A 20,833-nucleotide genomic window follows, 5' to 3' on the forward strand; every position below is an offset into this window, starting at 1 on the left:
TTTTTTTATTTGAGTTAAAATTAACGTAGATATATGACCGAACCTAACCAACCCTACCTAACCTAACCTAACCTATCTTTAAAGGTTAGGTTAGGTTAGGTAGCCGAAAAAGTTAGGTTAGGTTAGGTTAAGTAGGTTAGGTGGTCGAAAAATCATTAATTCATGAAAACTTGGCTTATTAGGCAAATCGGGCCTTGCATAGTAGGCTGAGAAGTGCATTCTGGCTACTAGGTACGACATATATATATATATATATATATATATATATATATATATATATATATATATATATATATATATATATAAAATAATATTTTTATATATATATATATATATATATATATATATATATATATATATATATATATATATATATATATATATATATATATATATATATAAAATAATATTTTTATATATTTTTTCTTAATGTGCTTGAAATTGTTTTGTCTTTCTCTCTCTCTTGTTTATCAATATTTGCCTGAATTTACTTGAGGACCACTGTTACTTATGGCGGTGATGGGAGACAAAAAGCTGGTAGCTTCTTAAAGATCACCCAATTATTCCTAAGGACTTTTTCAGGCTTAATTTTGAACTGGAGTACTGTCCTAGCATTTAAATCTTCAGTTTGTATGCAGTTCTGGGGTTAATTACCCTATGGATGAAAAGCATCTTCTGTTTTCTGAACTACGATGTGGTTTGTTGAGCTTGAAGCCATTGCTTCTGTGTATGTTACTTTGATTGTTCATGGTTTCCATGTAAGGATATGATTTTTGTTTAATTAGACCAAAATCTGTTAATTAGTAACATTCATTTATGGCTGCTGCCTCAGCGTGAGAAACAGATAATTAGTTTTAAGTGGTGGAAGGTTATGAACAGAGTAGTAAAGTAGTCAGACAAATTTGCTTACTCTAGTGTTAGTGTGGTGCTCTCACAAAGTCATGTTGGATGTTACTGCATGCCCCATCTCCCATCCCCCCAATCTGCAAGCAGCTCAGAGGGTTTGTATGTACTCTCACACACTATACTCCTTATTTCACAAGAATTATTGTGTGTAATATTGTAAATCAAATGTATTCTCTCTTATTAGAAGTCACTACTTTATTTTATTATGGTACGATTATTTACAAACAATATAACTGATTTTTGTATTTCTTATGTAACTAATTTATTTATTTTTGTTTTAAAATGTTTTACGTTTGAAAGAGTCGTACATTATGGTTATAAATGTTCCATTGAAAATCTAAATACTGTTTGTACAAGTAGCTAATTTAAACTTGACAGGCATCTATTGAGAGCAGAGGTAACCATCATAAGAACAACTACAGTACTTTAGTCAACCGAGCATATGTGTCAACCGAACATTTTCAAAGTGGCCTATGCAGGTCTGGCTTGACAAGGATAATATGCATGAGATCACACTATAAAGCACAAGAGAAACCAAAGCCAAAGAAAATTGCTATATAAATTTATATTTAATCACTGCACTGCGCCAAACAACAAATGTTGTTTTGAGAGTTGTGCATTTTTTTTTTACTTAGGCTATATTCTATTTTTTTATTAATGTTTTATCGCTCTTTGTGTATTGAAATGAAAATAGTTGAGTTTGGAAACATTTTGACATTAACTTTACCTGACCATTTATAAAAACAACAAAAATGTTGTCACTTTACAATTGCACTATGAAGTTTTGCCAAAAACAGGTGCGCAGTGCAGGGGTTAAAAGATGTAACTGAAGTGACATAATGGTGTTTTTATCGTATCTAAGTTACATGTTTGCTTAATTTCTGATGGGTGTTATGCAGACTGGAGAGTAAACAATATGGTAATAAATAGTCAAGTCTCTGCAATTGTTATTATCTCAAGGGGGAGGGGGGTGAAAATCCCCTTATGGCCTCCTGAAGCTATCTTGCTGATATAGCATCCTCAAGCTGTCTCATTGAGATGGCTCCCAACTAGTAGGTCACATTAGATATGGAGTTCTTTTTGGCCTACTGGGGACCAGCACCAGAGTCTGGCCCACAGAGGAGCAGAGAGCAGGTGGCACTGTACTACTCTACTGGGAATGCATCCAGAAAGTCAGTAAAACAATTCAGACCACTGCTGGGTTCAAAGATACCAAAGCTTCAAAACTGCCAAATGAACTCCCGCAACAATGTAAACAAATGTTTGAATCATTCGAAACAAGTGGAGCTTGTTAGCATTAACCCCCTTCCCTCTCCACCATGGGGTAAGGTCCCAGAGCTCTCAGTGCCCACTGTACTTTGAAGCCAGTTCTGTTGTTGATTAGTAACTGTTGTTGTTGATACAGATTAGAATAAATTTCACTGTTGGGCTCCCAGGTCATCAGCACACCATGGCAGGTCCTGCTGTTTCTCGGCTAAGTGCTGGCCATCCTTTGACGTTTTCCTGCAGGGAGCCATTTGTTTCGCATTGTTTTGATTTGATTTTGATTTCACGATTGAGTGGACCTGGCTATAGTTCATTTGGAACTGCATGTAATTACCTAAGTGTAATTACCTAAGTGTAGTTATAGGGTTACAGGATGAGAGCTACGCTCGTGGTGTCCCGTCTACCCAGCACTCTTTGTCATATAACACTTTGAAATTACTGACGGTTTTGGCCTCCACCACCTTCTCACCTAACTTGTTCCAACCGTCTACCACTCTGTTTACAAAAGTGAATTTTCTTATATTTCTCCGGCAGCTTTGTTTCGTTAGTTTAAATCTATGACCTCTTGTTGTGCCTTTTTATTTTTTATTTTATTATTTTATTATTTTGTAATTTTTTTTTGGAGAGCTCCTTTGGGCAGAACATGGAGCCCCTTGGTGCTCCCTGATGCTACATTGCTGATATAGTGCCAAACTACTAGAAGTCATCAGTTGCAGAGTTCTTTTAGGCCTACAGGGCACCACGAGCCTGAACCTGCCCCCCCCCCCCTCCCTAAAGTGTCACAAAGAGCAGTCGCACAATGCTGAAGTTGTCAGTGAATTTTAATCATGTCCCCCACCACTGGGGGGAAGCACCCACAAAGTCAGCCAGACAAAACAGACCACTTTTGGTTATAAGGAAATCTTGATACAGTCCATCAAACTTGCTAAAAGAACTCCCCCAACAATGTAAACTAAAGATCGAAAAGTTATGAAACTAGCGCAAGCTCCTTCGCCTCCACCTTCCCTCCCTCCCTTGCTTGGGGGAAGGAGGGATGCAAACCAGGTCAGCCAGCTGCTCCACCCTCAGTTATTGCTGATGGTAGACTGTGTCAGGCACAATTTTTTGCTCTGGCTTCCATGTTCTGCTTCTGCTAAGTGGTGGATTTTGCCTTTGAGGCTGTTCTAATTCACGTTTATGCTGTGTGAGCCAGGAGTATAGAGGGCTTGGACCTGCATGTGCACAGGGTTTTCCTCCCTGTGTGCTCCCTATTACTGCTGTAGTGCTACCAGGGGTCCCTCTTACCTGGAATGTTCAGGGTATATTGCCTTAGAGGGCTTCCTTGCTTGTGGTGGTAAGCCCTGGGTTAGTCCATTTGTTTCTGGCTTTGTGTTCCTTGGGGTTGGGAGCGAGTTTTGGCTGGGTGGAATTCATGCGACCTAATCTTGGCATGCCGATGTTGGCTTTCTCAGTCTCTGGTGAGCTTAGTTGGTCTGTTTATATCCATTTTAGGGTCTGTCTGATTCTTTCCTTCCTCAGTATTATCCTTTGTAGGTGATACTAGAATTTTAATGAAAGTAAACAATATAGAGCACAAAGCAAACCTCCAATCTAATGTTAATTGAGTCTTTTGATGGGCCACAGAAAATAACATGACCAATGAACTGCGCTGCATTATACATAATATGATTCTCTTCCCCCCCTACCCGGGGTGGTGTGCCAGAAAAAAATTGTTTCCAAGAAATTATTTTCTCTTTTTATATAGTGTTAAAATGTGGTCTCTGATCATGGAAAACTAAACTAAAATATTGTATGTAACATACTTTAGCTATGATGGAGCTGAGAAGGTGAGCAATTTATGGGCACTGAGTGAGCACCATAATGAACCACAAAGATTGTGTGTTATGAGTTTATATACACAGAACAAGAATCTAAGGTCAGCCCAGCAGCTGACTGTGAGTGTGGCAAGAGCTGCCCCAAATACATTTTTACATAATTATTTCAGTGTCTGTGAATGGGTTTATTTCTATTTGCAGTAATATTTTTCAGTAGTATGTAATATGTAAAATTTATATAGTTAAATGTGTGGAATATCACTGTGCTAAAAAATATGGGGCTCATATATGGTGACACATATATTCTAAGATCAACCAAACAGTGTTCTCTCTGTTATTATGCTATATACACACGTTATATATATCATCAACAACATTTATGTGCACCATAACAAAGTAATAAAGGAAATTATGATATCTTCAGTAGTTTGTAGCTCCCATGTGTCACCAGCTCACGGAAGTTCCGTCCATCCTTGACTGCTCCCTGGCATCACGCGTATCCTCTTTTTTTCCTTCTTTCCTTGGGTAACACAGACTTGGTGCCGACACTCTCGACACACCAGGGGGATGTTCTCTGGTGTATCCAATGGTGGTGTCAACACTGGATTTTCCTTGGTTCATCGCTCCGAGGGTTGTACCTTTTCCTGGCAGCCTTATGTCAGTGCCCAGTACAGTGATATGGAAGAAGATACAGTATTATGACAGTTGACTTCACTGGTTGGGTCAGTTTCGATACAGGGCGCCGTCACAGTCTGTTCACCATATTCACTGTCTTTATAGGGGGTAACCAAAGATATTAACTTCTACTACACTTGCTCACCTTACTGGTTACTATAGATTTGTTCAGCATCAACAAACGAGTGCCCTCAGCCTCTTCGTTGGCATAGTTAAATAAAACACTCCCTTTCTAGGGTCACAGTCGACATTCCACTTGCCCCTCTACAGGCGAAAATTGAAATACCATTTGCATACCGTTACCTCAGTCACGTCTTCAATAGCCTCCTCAATGGCTTCTTGTGGGATCACACACACCGTGTCGTTACTACTTCCGACGCTCGCTGGTCGTGACTGTCACTAGGCTTCGATGGTCAATCCATTCGCGTTGACCTGATGTGGGCCTGACCTGACCTGACAGGGACCTGACAGCTGAGCGGACAGCACTTGAGATTCGTAGTTGTGAGGTTCCGGGTTCGATACCCGGTGGAGGCAGAAACATATGGGCTAAGCCCCAAAATTATCTCAAGATAACGTCAAGATAAGACCTACCAAGGTCCAAATGAAGGGACTTGCAGCTCCCTTAACTGAATCTGGCATGCTGTCGAGTTTCTTCTACTCTCAGCAGGTCCCTTTGTCAATGATACTCATTCGACCTTATTGCAGAAAGTTCCCCTTCACGCCACAATATGGTCGGAGTCTTTTTGCTTGGACTCCGCTTCTCTATCCCGGGCAGTGGGCGTCGATGATGCCTCTGCCCCTGCTGTTGTTTCTGAGGCTTTGGGGAAGTCAGAGATAGGCCCATGGGTGCCATTCGACCCTTTGTAAGTCCTTGTGCCTTCTGCAGAGGGCCTTCTGTGCAGGGTATATGGGGAATTGGCTTCCCCAAGGGTTTGTTTTCGGGTGCTCTTTGGTTCCTCGGATTCGTCCTTTTGGAGGTTTCCTGCCTCTCGCCTTCCCAGGTGGAGGCTTGCAGGGCTCCATATGCACACCTCCTATGCCACCGGGATTTTGCCTTGGTCATGGTTCCAGCCTCTTTTGGGCTCGGTTCTCTTTCTCCTTTTTGGACACGTTATGAGGTTCCGGATTCGTCCTGGCTGGCAGACACCCCTTTGTTTTTCTCTGGGTGTCTGGTATTCTTTTTCTAAGGCTCTTTTCCTGTTATCACTTGCTTCTAGTTGTAGGGCTACAGAGCTTCATGCTCTTCTCAGGAGATTTTTTATATATTTTTCATTTGGCTCTGATGGACGTTATGTTTGTTTGCAGCTGTCTCCCTCCCTCTTTTTTTGGTGATGATGGTTATCTTGAGATTATCTTGAGTTGATTTCGGGGCTTTAGTGTCCCCGCGGCCCGGTCCTCGACCAGGCCTCCACTCCCAGGAAGCAGCCCGTGACAGCTGACTAACACCCAGGTACCTATTTTACTGCTAGGTAACAGAGGCATAGGGTGAAAGAAACTGCCCATTGTTTCTCTCCGGCGCCCGGGATCGAACCCGGGACCACAGGATCGCAAGTCCAGTGTGCTGTCCGCTCGGCCGACCGGCTCCCCTGATTGAGTTAATGTTCATGATTCAATGTTCAATTTAATGTTCATAATGTTCAAACATGATTGAGTTAATGTTCTTCTGGAGGGGGTTCCTTGCTTGTTAGGCTGAGAGTGTATCATGTGTTGTGTTTGGTGGTGGTTCTCCACTGCTTCCTTCATGCTGCCAATTCTGTTTCCATGGATGCTTTGTTGGTTGATCCAGTTTTCTTGGTTCCCTGTTCCAAGGCTTGTGTTTCCCAGGTTATCCACAGTGTCATAGCATTTAGCCACCCTGTGGTCTACCCTTGTGCCCATGATATTCAGAAGTATGCTGCTTTTGTGATGGTTTTTGCTAACATGTCTTGGGCTAATAATTGGACTAGGGTGTTTTGGCAGTCAAATGGTTTGGGTGGCCCGTTATTTAGTTAAAGTTCCGCGGGCCTCGTCGTGCCTGTGTTGCCTCATGTTGTGTTTCTTGGCCAGAGTCTTGATTTCGTTTTGACTTCCTGCAGTTTCTCCTCCACCCTGGTGAGTCCTCCTCTTTCTTCTCTGTGGGTAATTAGCTTCATGAACTCACCAAGAGCTCACCACAGAAATCCAGCATTGAATATAATGAAGTGCCTCTTTCTGGGTGAGTCCTGAAAGAGGCTTTCCTGATTCTTTCTGGTGGTTTCCTGATTCCCTCCATTTCTTCCAGGTCATTGGTTGGGGGCATTTTGTTTATGCATCTGCTCCAGAACTGGCTTCATAATTCAGTGGGCACCAGGGGCTCTGGTCCTTTTCCCCACTGGTAGTGCCAATGAGCTCTAATTTAAAAAGATTTTATTGCTTGTTTACATTGTTTGGGGAGTTTGTTTGGAGGTTCTGGGGTTTCATTCTCTTTAAACACAGCAGTGGTTTGTATTGGTTTGCTGACTTTCTGGATGTTTTCCTGGAGGGAAACTACAGAGTCTAAACTACTGGGGCCGACTAAAGAGCCTAAATCTGTATTCTCTTGAGCGCAGGCGGGAGAGATACATAATAATTTACACATGGAAAATAATAGAGGGGCTGGTCCCAAACCTGCACACAGAAATAACAGCACATGAGACCAGAAGGCATGGCAGGATGTGCAGAATACCCCCGTTGAAGAGCAGAGGTGAAACAGGTACTCTGAGGGAGAATTCTATCAACATCAGCGGCCCGAGACTGTTCAACACGCTTCTGCTACACATAAGGGGCATAACTGGCCGACCCCTGACAGTGTTCAAGAGAGAACTTGACAAACACCTCCAAAGGATACCTGATCAACCAGGCTGTGACTCATACATCAGGCTGCGAGCAGCCGAGTCAAACAGCCTGGTTGACCAGTCCAGTAATGAGGAGGCCTGGTCGACGACCGGGCCGCGGGGTTGCTGAGCCCCGAAATCACCTCAAGGTAACCTCAAGGTAGGTAAGGTAGGGGTGACAGAATGTCACCTGCTCTCTGCACCTTTGTGAAGGAGCCAGGTTCTGGTGCTAGCTGGATAGGATAAACAAAACTTCACATCTGATATGACCCAGTAGTTGGGAGCCATCTCAGTACGATAACATCTGAAAGCCACCGGGGCTCATCCAAAAGGAAGCATTTCATTACATTCAATGTTTGTTTTATGATAAATTGATAAATATAATATTGTGTAGAGTCAGGTATCTAGTACAGGGTCCAAAGTCCAACTATGTCCAAAATCCAGAAGAATTTCAACATTCAGTATCATATACTGTATACCCAAAATCTAATTGTGGCATTGGTTATTTACTTTTGTGACTGGGAAAAAAGTTTAATTCTCAGAAAAGCTGCTTTCATTACGTGAATGTTATCTTTGAGGTAGGCTTGCACTGCACAAACCTAAGAGAGCAGCAATTAGAGGAAGTGTATCAGACTAGAGGAGTGTTGAGAGCAGAGCACCACAAGATTTGTACTAGTACCAGTAATGTTCAGTGTCTATATAAATGATCCACCAGAAGGGATTCAGAGCTATATGAATATGTTTACAGAGTGGGAGAATATAATACCTTGATTATCCTGCTCACAAAATGACCTACTCAAAGTAAGTGATTGGAGCAATACATAGCATATGGAATTTACTGAGGACAAATATCATGTAATGGAATTTGGGGATAGGTGATAACAGGTTACATTATCTTATAAAATATGCAAGAAGATGCTACAGATCTTGGACAAAGAGTGCGACTTGGGAGCGATTCTGGACATTAAACCGTCACCAGAGAATCACATCACTGTTATTGTGATTTTCAAGTGGCTTTTAAAATCATCGATGAAAAAATACTAAAGAAATTGTTCACAACATTCGTGAAATTTTATTATAATACTCAGGAGCTGTGTGGTGTCCATACCTCAAGAAGCACATGCTATTGTATGGCTGCTAGACCTGAATCATAGGTGCTGTGAGCAGAGGCTGGAAGCATTAACTGTGCGACAGAGAGCTCAGCTGATAAAAGGAAAAGAATCAATATAATCACCACATACCAATTGTGATGGGACTTGACAAAGTTGGCAAAGAAGACTTTCTGAAACCTATGCACAACTATAGATGTACAAAATAGGGACATTTGCACCCCAAAATAGTCTGCATTTTGTACTATTAATTTTGTAGAGGACACAAGCAAACCAAAAAAGGCATCAACCAAACTTAACTTTTCCTCAGCTTAGTACAATAAATATATTTACTAAATTAGGCCTAAGATCAATTATTTTAGGTCTAGGGTACTTATTTAGCCCTAGGACAGGTTATGGTTAGGTTAGGTTTATGGATTGTCTGCTTTACATCCTTTAGTTTCAATAGTGCAAAATGTTGATTTATGGGGAATGCAATATTCCATATTTTGTACATTTCATTCATAGCAGCTGTATATATATTTTTAGAGAATGTGTTGCCTTATTCATTCAAAAGCAAGTTTTTACCATTATAATCTAAACCAACTAAGTGGAGTAATCATTTTGCTGTGTATCAGTAAATTAATTGTTAATGTCTAGAAATACAGGTTTAGTACAGGACATGCCAGTTAAATGACCAAGAGACCATGGACACTAAATATATTGCCTGAATGTTCATTGGAACAAAACTGCCTGTGTAACTCGAGATGACTTTACTCAACTATTTCTTGCTGATAACTTGGGTACATTACTGCTCTGACAGTGTGTCTGTTGTGAATATGTGCATGCTAGTTACTAGTTAGGTACAGTGTTTGCTCCGTTTTTGTCTAGGTACAATGATTGAACCATGTTTGCCTAGGTACAGTGTTTACCTAAGTACAATGTTTACCTAGGTACAGTTTTCTGTGCTTGTCTAGGTACAGTGTTTGCCTAGGTGTGGTGTTTGGTTAGGTTCTGTGTTTGCTTAAGGACGGTGTTTGCTTATGTATAGTATTTGCCTAGGTACAGTGCATAGGAAAAGTGTTTACCTATGTATATATATTTGCTTAGTTAGAATGTTTGCTTAGATACAGTGTTTGCCTAGGTACAGTGTTTGACTATGTACAGTGTTTGCATAGGCACAGTGTTTCCTTAGGTAGAGTGTTTGCATAGGCACAGTGTTCACTTAGGTAGTGTGTTTGCATAGGCACAGTGTTCACTTAGGTAGAGTGTTTGCATAGGCACAGTGTTCACTTAGGTACAGTGTTTGCATAAGCAGTGTTTCCTTAAGTACAGTGTTTGCATAGGTACAGGTTTTGCCTTGGTACAGTGTTTGCTTAGATAGTGTTTACCTAGGTACAGTGTTTACCTAGGTACAGTGTTTACCTAGGTACAGTGTTTGCCTAGCTACAGTGTTTGCCTAGGTACAGTGTTTGTCTAGGTACAGTGTTTGGTCAAACAAGAGGATCATAGATTTAAACTAGCTAAACAAAGCTTCCGAAGAAATATAAGAAAATTCACTTTTGCAAACAGAGTGGTAGACGGTTGGAACAAGTTAATTGAGAAGGTGGTGGAGGCCAAAACCGTCAGTAGTTTCAAAGTGTTATATGACAAAGAGTACTGTTAAGACGGGACACAATGATCGTTGCTCTCATCCTGTAACTAAACTTAGGTAATTACTTGGCTTAAAATATCCTATGCTCTCATCATAGCTATCACAGTAAAATGCAATGAATGCCTTCAGCTGATTAAAATCTAGAAATTTGCATTACTCCTCCTTAAAAGTTGGCAATACATATTTTAAAGGCTTGAAGGAAAGCTCAGGTGTTATCATCAGCTATATCCTAGTATAATGTCATAATAAAGGTGTACAAAATAATTTACATAAGTTGGCTTCTCAAGCAGCTTTCAATTTAAAAAAACTCTCTATTATTAAAATTACATCCACAAAGTGTAGCTGATTATCTCCTTGTCTTTTATGTAAATTAGTTTCTGTACAGTACTACCAGTTTCTACCAGTTTTTGACCTATTTAACACTTCACTTGTAACCTCATTGGTACTGTAACTACTTACTTACAAATTTAAACCATCTAACATCATTAGGTAAAATGTTTATAAGAGCAAATAATTGTTTAGGGTCGAGTAAGTAACCACTGAACATAATTATAATGAAAACAATGTGCCTGACTTGGGACGGGTATTTCAGGAGCTACGGATTTTTGTTTTAGTTACTATACCATAGCTTGAAAAATTAGGTGAACTCGACAAAACTTTAAAGGAAATATGTCCTGAGCATCTCATGGTTTTTGTTCCATGTTGTCAACATGATGAAGCTTATATTTTGAATATACAGTATATTCATTAGACAATATGTGGGGTTATCTTCTGCTACTGGTGGGTGTGTGTGTGTGTGTGTGTAGCTCTCCATGAAGCCGAGAGTGGACTAGGGTCAATGGGTAGAGATAATGATACATGTCAAAACCTTTACTCTTGAATATAAATTATTTAGGTTTAACATTGTATGGTAATGAATTTGTACTAAAAGCTGTATTTATAAATTTATATTCATAATGATATACAGTGGTACCTCGAATAACGAATTTAATCCGTTCCGGCGCCGTCGTCGTCATGTGAAATGGACGTCATACAAAACGAATGTCCCCATTGACATTAATGGTAATCAAATTAATCTGATCTACCACTATTCAAGCTTGTTTGCATATTATATATATAAATATTTATATACAGTATATATATATATATATATATATATATATATATATATATATATATATATATATATATATATATATATATATATATATATATATATATATATATATATATATATATATATATATATACACATATATATACATACATACATACATACATACATACATACATACATACATACATACATACACTGTACAGTATATATAGTGTTTGATATTCGATATTTTACATAATGGATCAGCCTTACATACACTGCACAAACCTTTTTGACATTATTCTTTTTTCAAATTTGTTCAGTATTTATTTTTCATTTGTCTTATAGCAAAAGGTTCGTTTGGTGGTCGGCAGGTAGGCTGCTCCAGGTTTCTTAAATAAAAAAAAACAAAAAATAAAAAAACTGTTGAAACAATTTGGAAAATGGACAAATGCCATAAAGGTTCGTTCAGTGTTTGACGGGTAGGCTGCTCCATTATAACAATCTTTTTGTTTCAAATGTATTCCATATGTTTTGTATTTTTTATTTTTGTCTCAATAATGGAGCACCCTACCCCACAAACACTGAACGAACCTTTATGGCATTTGTCCATTTTTCAAATTGTTTCAACTGTTTTTTTTTTATTTTTCATTTTTTTTATTTAAGAAACATGGAACAGCCTACCTGTAGACAACTGAACGAACGTTTTTGACATTTATTCTGGTTTTCAAAATTCTTCCTTTTTTTTTTTTATTTTTTCGTTTCTTTTATGTAAGAAACATGGAGCAGCCTACCTGCCGACCACCAAACGAACCTTTTGCTATAAGACAAATGAAAAATAAATATTGAACAAATTTGAAGAAAGAAAAATGTCATAAAGGTTTGTGCAGTGTATGTTCAGTAGGTTACTCCATTATTGAGACGTAAATGACAAATACAAAACAAATGGAACACATTTGAAACAAAGAAAGATTGTTATAATGGAGCAGCCTACCTGCCGAACACCGAACGAACCTTTTTGACATTTGTTGTATTTCATAAATTTCATTTTTTTTTCTACAAAAACGTCAATGCTTTGCAATATCTCAGCAGTTACCCCTTTATATCCCAGCATCATTAGCATCTTTAAACAAGAACAACATAATTTATTTGCATCGTCGGAGGCGTCCAAGAATGTGTAAGAAGCAGCGTGACCCCACCATGTGGTGTTGACGTTACTCAAATGAGCGTTCGCCATACTGGACGATTTGTCGCTGATCGGGCCAGTCATTACCCAAAATGTTCGCCTTTTGGAGCAATCGTTATGCGAGGTACCACTGTATTGCTAAACAAGGTGGCATTCATCATATCATGGTTGTAAATACTGTACAGTACTTTGATGTGTGTGTTGCTGATGTATGCTTTTATCTTATCTCTTCTGCAAATACTATGTGCAATGTTTCTCAGTAATTTGTAAGTCTTCCGTTAAAATTGTTTCTTTTCAGTGTTACAACATTCTGTATATAATGAAAACTGGTTACTTGTAATCAAAGTTTTAGCTTCAGAACTTCAGTATGTAGGTTTGGCTTATTAATAGATTACAAATTTTCTAAAGAAAAGTGCAAGTTTATAAATCTCCAGCATGACAATTTTCTTTGCTTATTAATTATAAATTTTGAAGTAATTGGAGTGTACTCCATGGAACGTTTCTTTGATATCAAAGTTGATTATTTTCTTTAATACATCCATTAAGAATCTGAGTTATTTCCAGGGTTCAGGAATTATTATTTAACAATCTAAATCTTTCTTTTAGCATCTCTTGCTGGATCGTTTTTGGCGTAAGGTATGTCGTGCATGCTCTGCCCCACTGATGCCTCCCACAGCTTTCCCTAACATGTATTAATGGAATATGACTACATTCCTCTTATTGTTGCCTATTAAAGCTAAAAATTTAAATGTTACTGAATGCGTTGACTGAATTGCCTGTGTTGTACTTACCTCATACTGTATTATTTATAAACAAATTACTGTACTGTACTTTGTTAATAAATTTTTTCCAGGTGTTATATTACGGTACAGTACTTTTATTACTATAATAGTTAAAAAGTTATATGTAACATGAAGTATTGGTGTTCATATAATAATAATAATTATGCTTGAATAGTTTAACATTATGGCAAAGAGAGGTACACATGTCTAATCATCGAGTAATGTAAGATCGCTGTTCTTTTCCTAAATACACTCAAGAAGTTTCATAGTCTAGTCCAATCCATTGCAGACTGTAATATTGTTTTTCTATGGTTAACTAATTGTTACAGTGGCATATGATAGAGATTTTTTAGACTTGTGTATTAATATTGTGGTACAGTTAATGATTGTCATTTTTTCAAAGAAATCGAAAGTTCATTTATCATGTCATCATTTGAAGATGAAAAGTTATCACTACTGTATTTGAATTTTCATACTGATATGCAATACTGTATAAGTTTTTATTTATATAATATTGTAAGTGCCTACTTGGAAGGCTTGGAAAGTACTATTTGAATGGCTTGAAGAGATCTTCACGGAGTGCTTGGCGAAGGCTAGTTAGAGGCTTATGAGAGGGCTACCTGGAGGGCTTGAAGAGGGTTACCTGCAAGTTTTGGAGAGGGTTACTTAGCTTTCTGACATGGACTATCCTCAGCTGGGAGTACTTAAGTGATTAGGGGATACATTTTAATATACTGTATATAGATTTTTTAAGTTATATACATCATGTGGTTTGTCAAATTCAAGTGTTGTCAGTATATTAGGTGACAACATATATAGATTCTATACGGCATCACAGTGTAATGTTTAGAGAATAAACATGCTATTAGGGGTGCATTAGTCTCAAGATAAAGCTTCTAGCATTCTGCGGGAGATTAATATAGGAAAAGTTGGTTATTCCCATTGGCAAGTTTAAAAACAAATAAATAAATATGCATAGCATTTATATGTGTAATTACCTAATTTTACTTATTATGTCAATATAGCACGAGTTACACTCTTGTTATCTAGTCTTCCTTATAATCTTCGTGATGTATTTTTGTGGTTTCTGATGATTTTAGCATATTCTGTATTTTCATTTTATTTCCTCTATGTACCTACTAGTCTGTAAAAGAGAATTTACTTAATATATAATTTCTTTGCAACTTTGTTTTCTTTGTTTAAATCTATGAACTCTTGTCTTTGAAGTTGTTAATTAAAAACATTTCATCCTTATCAACTTTGACAATTCATGATACTCATTTGTATTAAGTGTTCGAACCACCTCCTTTTCATGTGTACTTGTTTTGGCATGTTTAACACCTCTAGCCTCTCCTCATTGTTGCTGTGTTTTAGGTCTGGAAGCCATTTAATAGCATGTTTCTGTAGGGGAGCCCTGTTGGCTCCCTGAAGCTGTTAGACTGATATTAGCTAATATTAGTATGGGGCTTTAGACATATGGAGTTGTCATGCCTACTGGGGACCACTAGTCAGAACATGGTCCCCTCAGAGAGGTGAAGGGAGCAATAACCTATGAAACTCACATGTATGAAAGTATTCATGTCTACCATCGAATGGGGGTTGAACACCCAGAAAGTTGTGGTGCTTCCTCTTGGTTCTCTTTCCCACTTTTAGTTTTCTTAGCCTGTAGGGAGGCTGCCAAGGTCCTAATTAGGTGATAACTAGATGCAGTAGGGTGGTCCTCCTCTGGACCTCCAAAGTTGTCAAGGTCTCTTCCCTTTTGGCTGCTTTGGCTGCAGAGGATCTTCGCACTCTGGAACATTTGGCCTTGGTCCTTTGCTTTTTCTGTGGGGAGCCCCTATGGCTCCCTGGAGTTTATTGAGCTAATGTATGTTATATTAGACCGGGACATTAGCTAAGGAGTTCAGACCTACCAGGGACCAGCTCCAGAACCTGGCCCCTTCAGAGAGGTTTCAGGGAACAATGGCACTGGAAAACCCTCCTGTGGTTGGGGTTTTCCTTATCTGCCATCGACCGGGGTTAGGTACCCAGAAAGGTAGGCATAACAAAACAAACCCCACATGGTAAAAAACTAAAACAAAAAACCGAACAGAGAGGTAGAAACTCCCTACAATCCCAAGGAAACAAGCAAACATCACACTTTACTGCCGCGTCGATCATCCGCGCAGCCCTCCCCGCCCCGAGAGGGGGAGGGGGGAGCCCCGGACCTACCGCGCCGGCTGCCAAGCTTCAGTTCGTAAGCTAATGTCAACTGGGAGTGACGCTTCTCTGACCTCAGTTTCCTAGGCAGTGTTTGCCTTGTGTGGCAGTTCACTGCCGTGTGTTGTGTTGTGTGGTGGCCAGGAGTACCTCATCAGTGCCGGGGCTGCATGCACTTAGTGGCTGACTTCCCTAAGTGCCCTGTGAGTACTGCCCTTGCGTAACAGGGTTATCTTCCCTGGGGCGTTCGGGAACCATTCCCGTAGAGGTTCTTGCTGCTCGGCATTTGCTTCGCCCTTGGGGCCAGCTGGGGCTTGGGGCCCTTGTTTGGCCCTGGGTAGGGATTGGTATTGTGCTGGTTAGGGCGTCAAGGTGTTGCATAGCCTGCCACCTAAGCGGCGACTGGTTCCTGTTGCTTCTGGAGACGGTGTACTTTTGCGGGGTTTTTCTTTTGTTTTTATTTTCAATTGCCTGGTGGGGGTCTGTCCAGTGTGGCTATAGTTCCACTGGTAGTGTTTGGCGGCCCTCTGCTAGGCCCCTGTAATTGTACACGTCTCAGGGGTTTTTCAGTGCTATCCCCAACCGGTTTAGCAACACCTTGCCCGAGCTTCCCGTAGCAGTCAGCCTATGGGCCCTGGAAACCCCTGTTTGGGCTCGGTGGACCATTGAATGTGTCTTCCGGGTTCAAACCCGTCTTGTACGGGATCGTTGGCTGCTGTGCCCTTGTCTCCGGGTGACAGTCACCAATTTTACCTCCGTCATGCTGCCTGTTGGGTCACTGACACCTTGACCCGGAGTCTCGCAAGAGATTCTCTGCTTGTTCTCCAGTACTCTCCTGAGGTTATTACTGTTCAGAGTACAGGCGGCATCCGTGTTGCAAGCCAGGTTAGGTTGCTGCAACATGCTAGGTTGGTTTCCCACTCGGATGCCCCGTAGCCGCCCCGTTTTGTTTAGGTGCTGTTCGCCCCTTTCCCTCCCTGTTCCCGGCTCTGGACTGTCTGCGGGTTTCGGGGTCGGGGCGGAGTTTAGTTGGAGCCAAGACTCGGGCGGTTTTCAGGAGCTGTCCTGTTCGGGTTGGGGGACGAAGGTTTTCGAACCGGTTCATCCTGCCAAGGTTTCTGGGTCTTACCACCAGCCCTTTCTTGCTGCCATTCCCATGGACTCTTGCTTTTCTTTAAGGGCCGAGGGCTTGGAGGACGGCTCTGCCCCGGGACCTCTGTTGCTGGTTCCCGGGGCTGTTGGGGATGCCTGCTAGCAGTTCTGGGGCAGTTTGCCCCTGCCTGGGTTTTCTGCTTTTGGGCGGCATTTTTCGCCCATCCAGTCTGCTTGCTTCCCATTTTTGGGGAGGGAAGGGCCCCAGACCTCGCCACGCCGACTGCCTAGCACCAGTTCAGAAGCAAAGCTTCAACCAACGTGAAAAATTGCCGACCAGTGGGAGGGAGGGTTGCCAGGGAGGGTTGCCAGGGAGCTTCCGGGGACTCACCCAGAAAATGGCATTTTATTACATTCAATGCTGGTTTTGTGAGGAACCCCTATGGCTACTTTGAGCTACATACCCAAAGAGAAGGAAAAGAGGGACTTTCCTGGGAGGTAGCCGCCACAAACTCCTCAACGTGAAGTTGAGACAACTGAGTGCAACCTGCGACCCAAAGCAACACAAGAACGCTCAGGAGCAAGCACGTTCACCAAATAACGGGCGGCTAGGACCCTGTTCGATCTCCAAAATCTACGCGCCTGAATATGAGCCCAAGACAAGTTAACTAACACGGCAGCCAAAGCTGCAAACTTCCGAACGTCATGGGTGCGAGGATAGACCGCAGGCTGGCTAAACTTAATAACCCTGCGAACAACCTGGGAGACGTGAGCCCTGGAACAGGGAATGAGGGAAACTGGATCAACCCAAAGCGCATCCCCAACCACCTCAGCCGTGGCACGCAGGTAACAGCTAAGAGCCGCAACCGGACAGAACACATGATGCACCCCCGGCTGAACCAACCAAGCATGAACGACCCAAGGGCCCCTTTGGAAAGCAATCGTCTCGTTCTTCACCAGAAAAGACACAGAAGGCTGCAAACTTATAAACCTACAGGACCAAAAGAGTAGAAACCCCTGCGCCAGAAGAGAGCATGAAGCTCCCCCTTCCCGACTCCCAGAGGCCAATTCCAACAAAAACAGGGCCTTGGAAAAACAATCCTGGGCTGAAGGGACCACCACAAACCGAGGAGAGGAAAGATAGGAGAGCACCCTATCCAGGTGCTCAGGCTTATGGAGCAGGGCGGATGTGACGTCCACCCCGAACACAAGCTGAAACGGCTCCACCAGTGCCGCATGATATGAGACGACAGTATTAGGCATCAAATGACTGTCCTGAAAAGACCAAGAAAGAAAGGACAAGACGACCCAATCTGAAAGAGAAGACAACTTACGAAAAGCATGAAAATGGAGAAAAAACGCCAGGAAACTTCATACTGTCGCCGAGACAAAGTTCTCAGGTGGGACACCATCAACGAAGCCACCTGATCACCATGGAAAGGGTGATACACTCGCATCAAAAAGACCAGAGGAGAAAGTCGAACCAGCCCCATACTGGACTGGTCCGACCTGCTGAAAAAGGCGGAGCTGCGGCAAACGTCCCGGGTTCGAACACCGAGTAAACAGCACCTGAAACCAAGGCTGGGCTGGCTACAAAGGGGCCACAAGGACTACTCTCCCTAGGAAGGTCTCCAAATGAGCCAGAACCCAAAGCAACAGCTGGACCGGGGGGAAAGAGGAACCGGTAACCTCACCTCAACTAGTCTGCCGAAAGGCATCCACCGCAAACGCCTCGCAGTCGGGGAATGGCGTCACATTGACTGGGAGACGCCGAGACCACACCGACATGAAGAGGTCCACGTCCGGGAGACCGTACATCTGTCAGATGCAACGAAACGAGTCGTTGTCAACCGTCCATTCCATGGACAGGGGAATGAAACGAGGCAGGCCATCCGCCAGGATGTTGGACACTCCCTGGATCTGAACCGTACGGAGAGCGAAACCCCGAGAATCCAGCAGACGAACCACTTGAAGGGATCAACCTCAAAGAGGCAAGGACCGAAGAAAACCCCCGCAGTTCAGGCAATGAACCACCAGAGAACAGTCCGAATGGAGCCGGATTGTCGAACCACAAGCGACCCGAACCCTCCGAAGCACGAACCAGACCGCAGCAAGCTCCTGAACCGTGCTGTGAGCCCGATGGAAGGACGGAACCCACTGTCCCTGGCTGGCTTGGTGAGCACTGGTCAGAAAGCCCCAGCTGAGAGATGACGCATCCGTGAAGACATCGAGCGAAGGCTCGGGAAGACGCCAAGGCACCGAACCCCGTAAACTCCGTAGAGGAAGTCTGTGACGCAGCAACCGACACAAAGCCCCCCAGAGGATGAACCCAACGATCGCGAGAGAGGCAGAAGGGGCGTCCCTAAAGGAACCAAAACAGACACCGGAGACAAACTTGACCTGGTGGGTAGACAAGCACAGCGAAGTTCAGACTCTCGCACAACTGCTCGAGTAACCCCTGAGTCATCCGGAACCCTCTCAGAAACAGTCGACGGCGGGACCACAGCCACATCAATGCCTCTAGAGGGAGAGACAAGGAATCGGTCCGAGAATCCCAAACAAGACCCAGCCAGGTCCGAACCTGGGATGGAACCAGATGGGACTTCCTCCAGTTCACCAGGAACCCGAACCTGGCGAGCTGGGAATGAACCATATCCCTGGCGAGCAGACAAACAGACCGACTAGGAGCTCACACCAGCCAGTCATCGAGGTAGGCCAAAACCCGAATCCCTAGCAGATGCAGATGGGTCACCACAACCCGGGTAAGACGCGTAAAAACGCGAGGTGCCAGATCCAAGCCAAAAGGGAGACAACGAAAGTGGTAAGCCTGACGCTTCACCATGAATCCTAACCAGTCCCTGAAACCCGGATGAATAGAAATGTGCCAATCAGCATTCCTGAGGTCCAGGGACACCATCCAGGCACCCGGCTCCAACAGAAGCCGGACCTGAGACAAAGTAGTCATCCGAAATGAGGGGCAAGGAATCCAGGGGTTCAGACGGGACAAGTCCAGAATGAACCTCAGATCCGCACATTCCCATTTCGGCACTGAAAACAGGCGGGAAACCCACCTGAGGGACTGGGTCGTTTCGACTACACCCAAGCGCACCCACTCCAAGATGACTTGACGAAGCGCAGGAGAAGCAGCCTGTTCTGTCAGCCCCGAACCCCCGAAAGGAGGACAAGCCGCTCAACGCCACCGCAAGCCGGATGACACGACTGAAAAGGCCAACAAATCATGGGCAAACAGAGTGAGCCTCCCCCTCAGCGCCCGGTCAACGGGGTGAACTGCGAAAGAGTCAACGCCCCTTACGAGATACCAAATGTTGAACAGGGCGATCATCGCACCGACCAGACAACGCTGGCACTGAAGGCAACGTCTGCTCAGAAAATGGCACCAATGGCCTACCTCGACCAGCGGAACCCTAAACGCTGGTATGACCCCTCTGAGATGGCCGAGAACAACCGCCCCGGAGAGCCAACAAGTCCGACGTAGGACGACAACTAGATGAAGTTTGCTGCACTTGCTGCCGTCTTCGGTAATATGTCTTGGGCTGGCATTTGGGCACAGTTTTTTTTTTTGAGGTCGAACAGGGTCCTGGCCACTTGCTACCTTGTCATTGTTCCTGTGCCTAATCAGGCCTGTGTTGCTTTGGGTCGGCAGTTGCAGCCAGTTATCTTGACTTCACATTGAGGAGCGAAGGCTGACTGCCTCCTGGATAAGTGCCTATTGTTTTTGTCTTTGGGTAAGTAGCTCCGGGAAGCCAACAGGGCTCCTCCCAGAAAATCGGTGTTGAATGTAATGAAACGCCATTTTCTGGGTAAGACCCAGAGGCTCCTAGGCAACTCTCCCTCTCTCCCTCTGATCGGCGATTTTTTCTTGTGTTTTGACATCAAACCTCAGAATTAGGAGTTTGGATAGCCGGTACAGGGGTCTGGGGCTCCCTCTTCCACCTCCCAGGGAGGGGGAGGATTGCGCAGTCAGTGGTGCGGTGACATGGTGACATCATGGTAGTTGCTAGTTTTCATTTTGGGAGTTCTGTCCACTTGTTCGGCTTTCTGTAGCAAAATTTTCACCAGAATAGGGGTTTGTTTTGGGGCGCCTACCTTTCTGGGTGCCTGACCCGGTCTATGGCAGACATAAAATGCTTCCAACCACACGGGGGTTACTATAGGCCATTGCTCCTCGTGCCTCTCTCTGGGGGCCAGGTTCTGGCTCGTGGTTCCCGGTAGGCAAGAACTCC

General features: G+C 42.9%; 1 protein-coding gene across 6 annotated transcripts in view; it reads left to right on the forward strand.

The window, feature by feature from the left end:
• Wdr59 (WD repeat domain 59) overlaps positions 1–20,833 on the forward strand; it is a 241,877-nt gene that overhangs the window by 161,240 nt on the left and 59,804 nt on the right. For 2 of the 6 annotated variants that reach the window (XM_045767261.2, XM_069317935.1), the window contains one exon: positions 13,123–13,152. The exons of the other annotated variants lie outside the window; for them this stretch is intronic. In XM_045767261.2, the coding sequence (XP_045623217.1) occupies positions 13,123–13,152 (30 nt within the window). The remainder of the gene's footprint in view (positions 1–13,122; positions 13,153–20,833) is intronic. 6 annotated transcript variants of the gene reach the window in all.

Source organism: Procambarus clarkii, chromosome 89 (assembly GCF_040958095.1).
Source record: "Procambarus clarkii isolate CNS0578487 chromosome 89, FALCON_Pclarkii_2.0, whole genome shotgun sequence".
Classification (NCBI taxonomy): domain Eukaryota; kingdom Metazoa; phylum Arthropoda; class Malacostraca; order Decapoda; family Cambaridae; genus Procambarus; species Procambarus clarkii.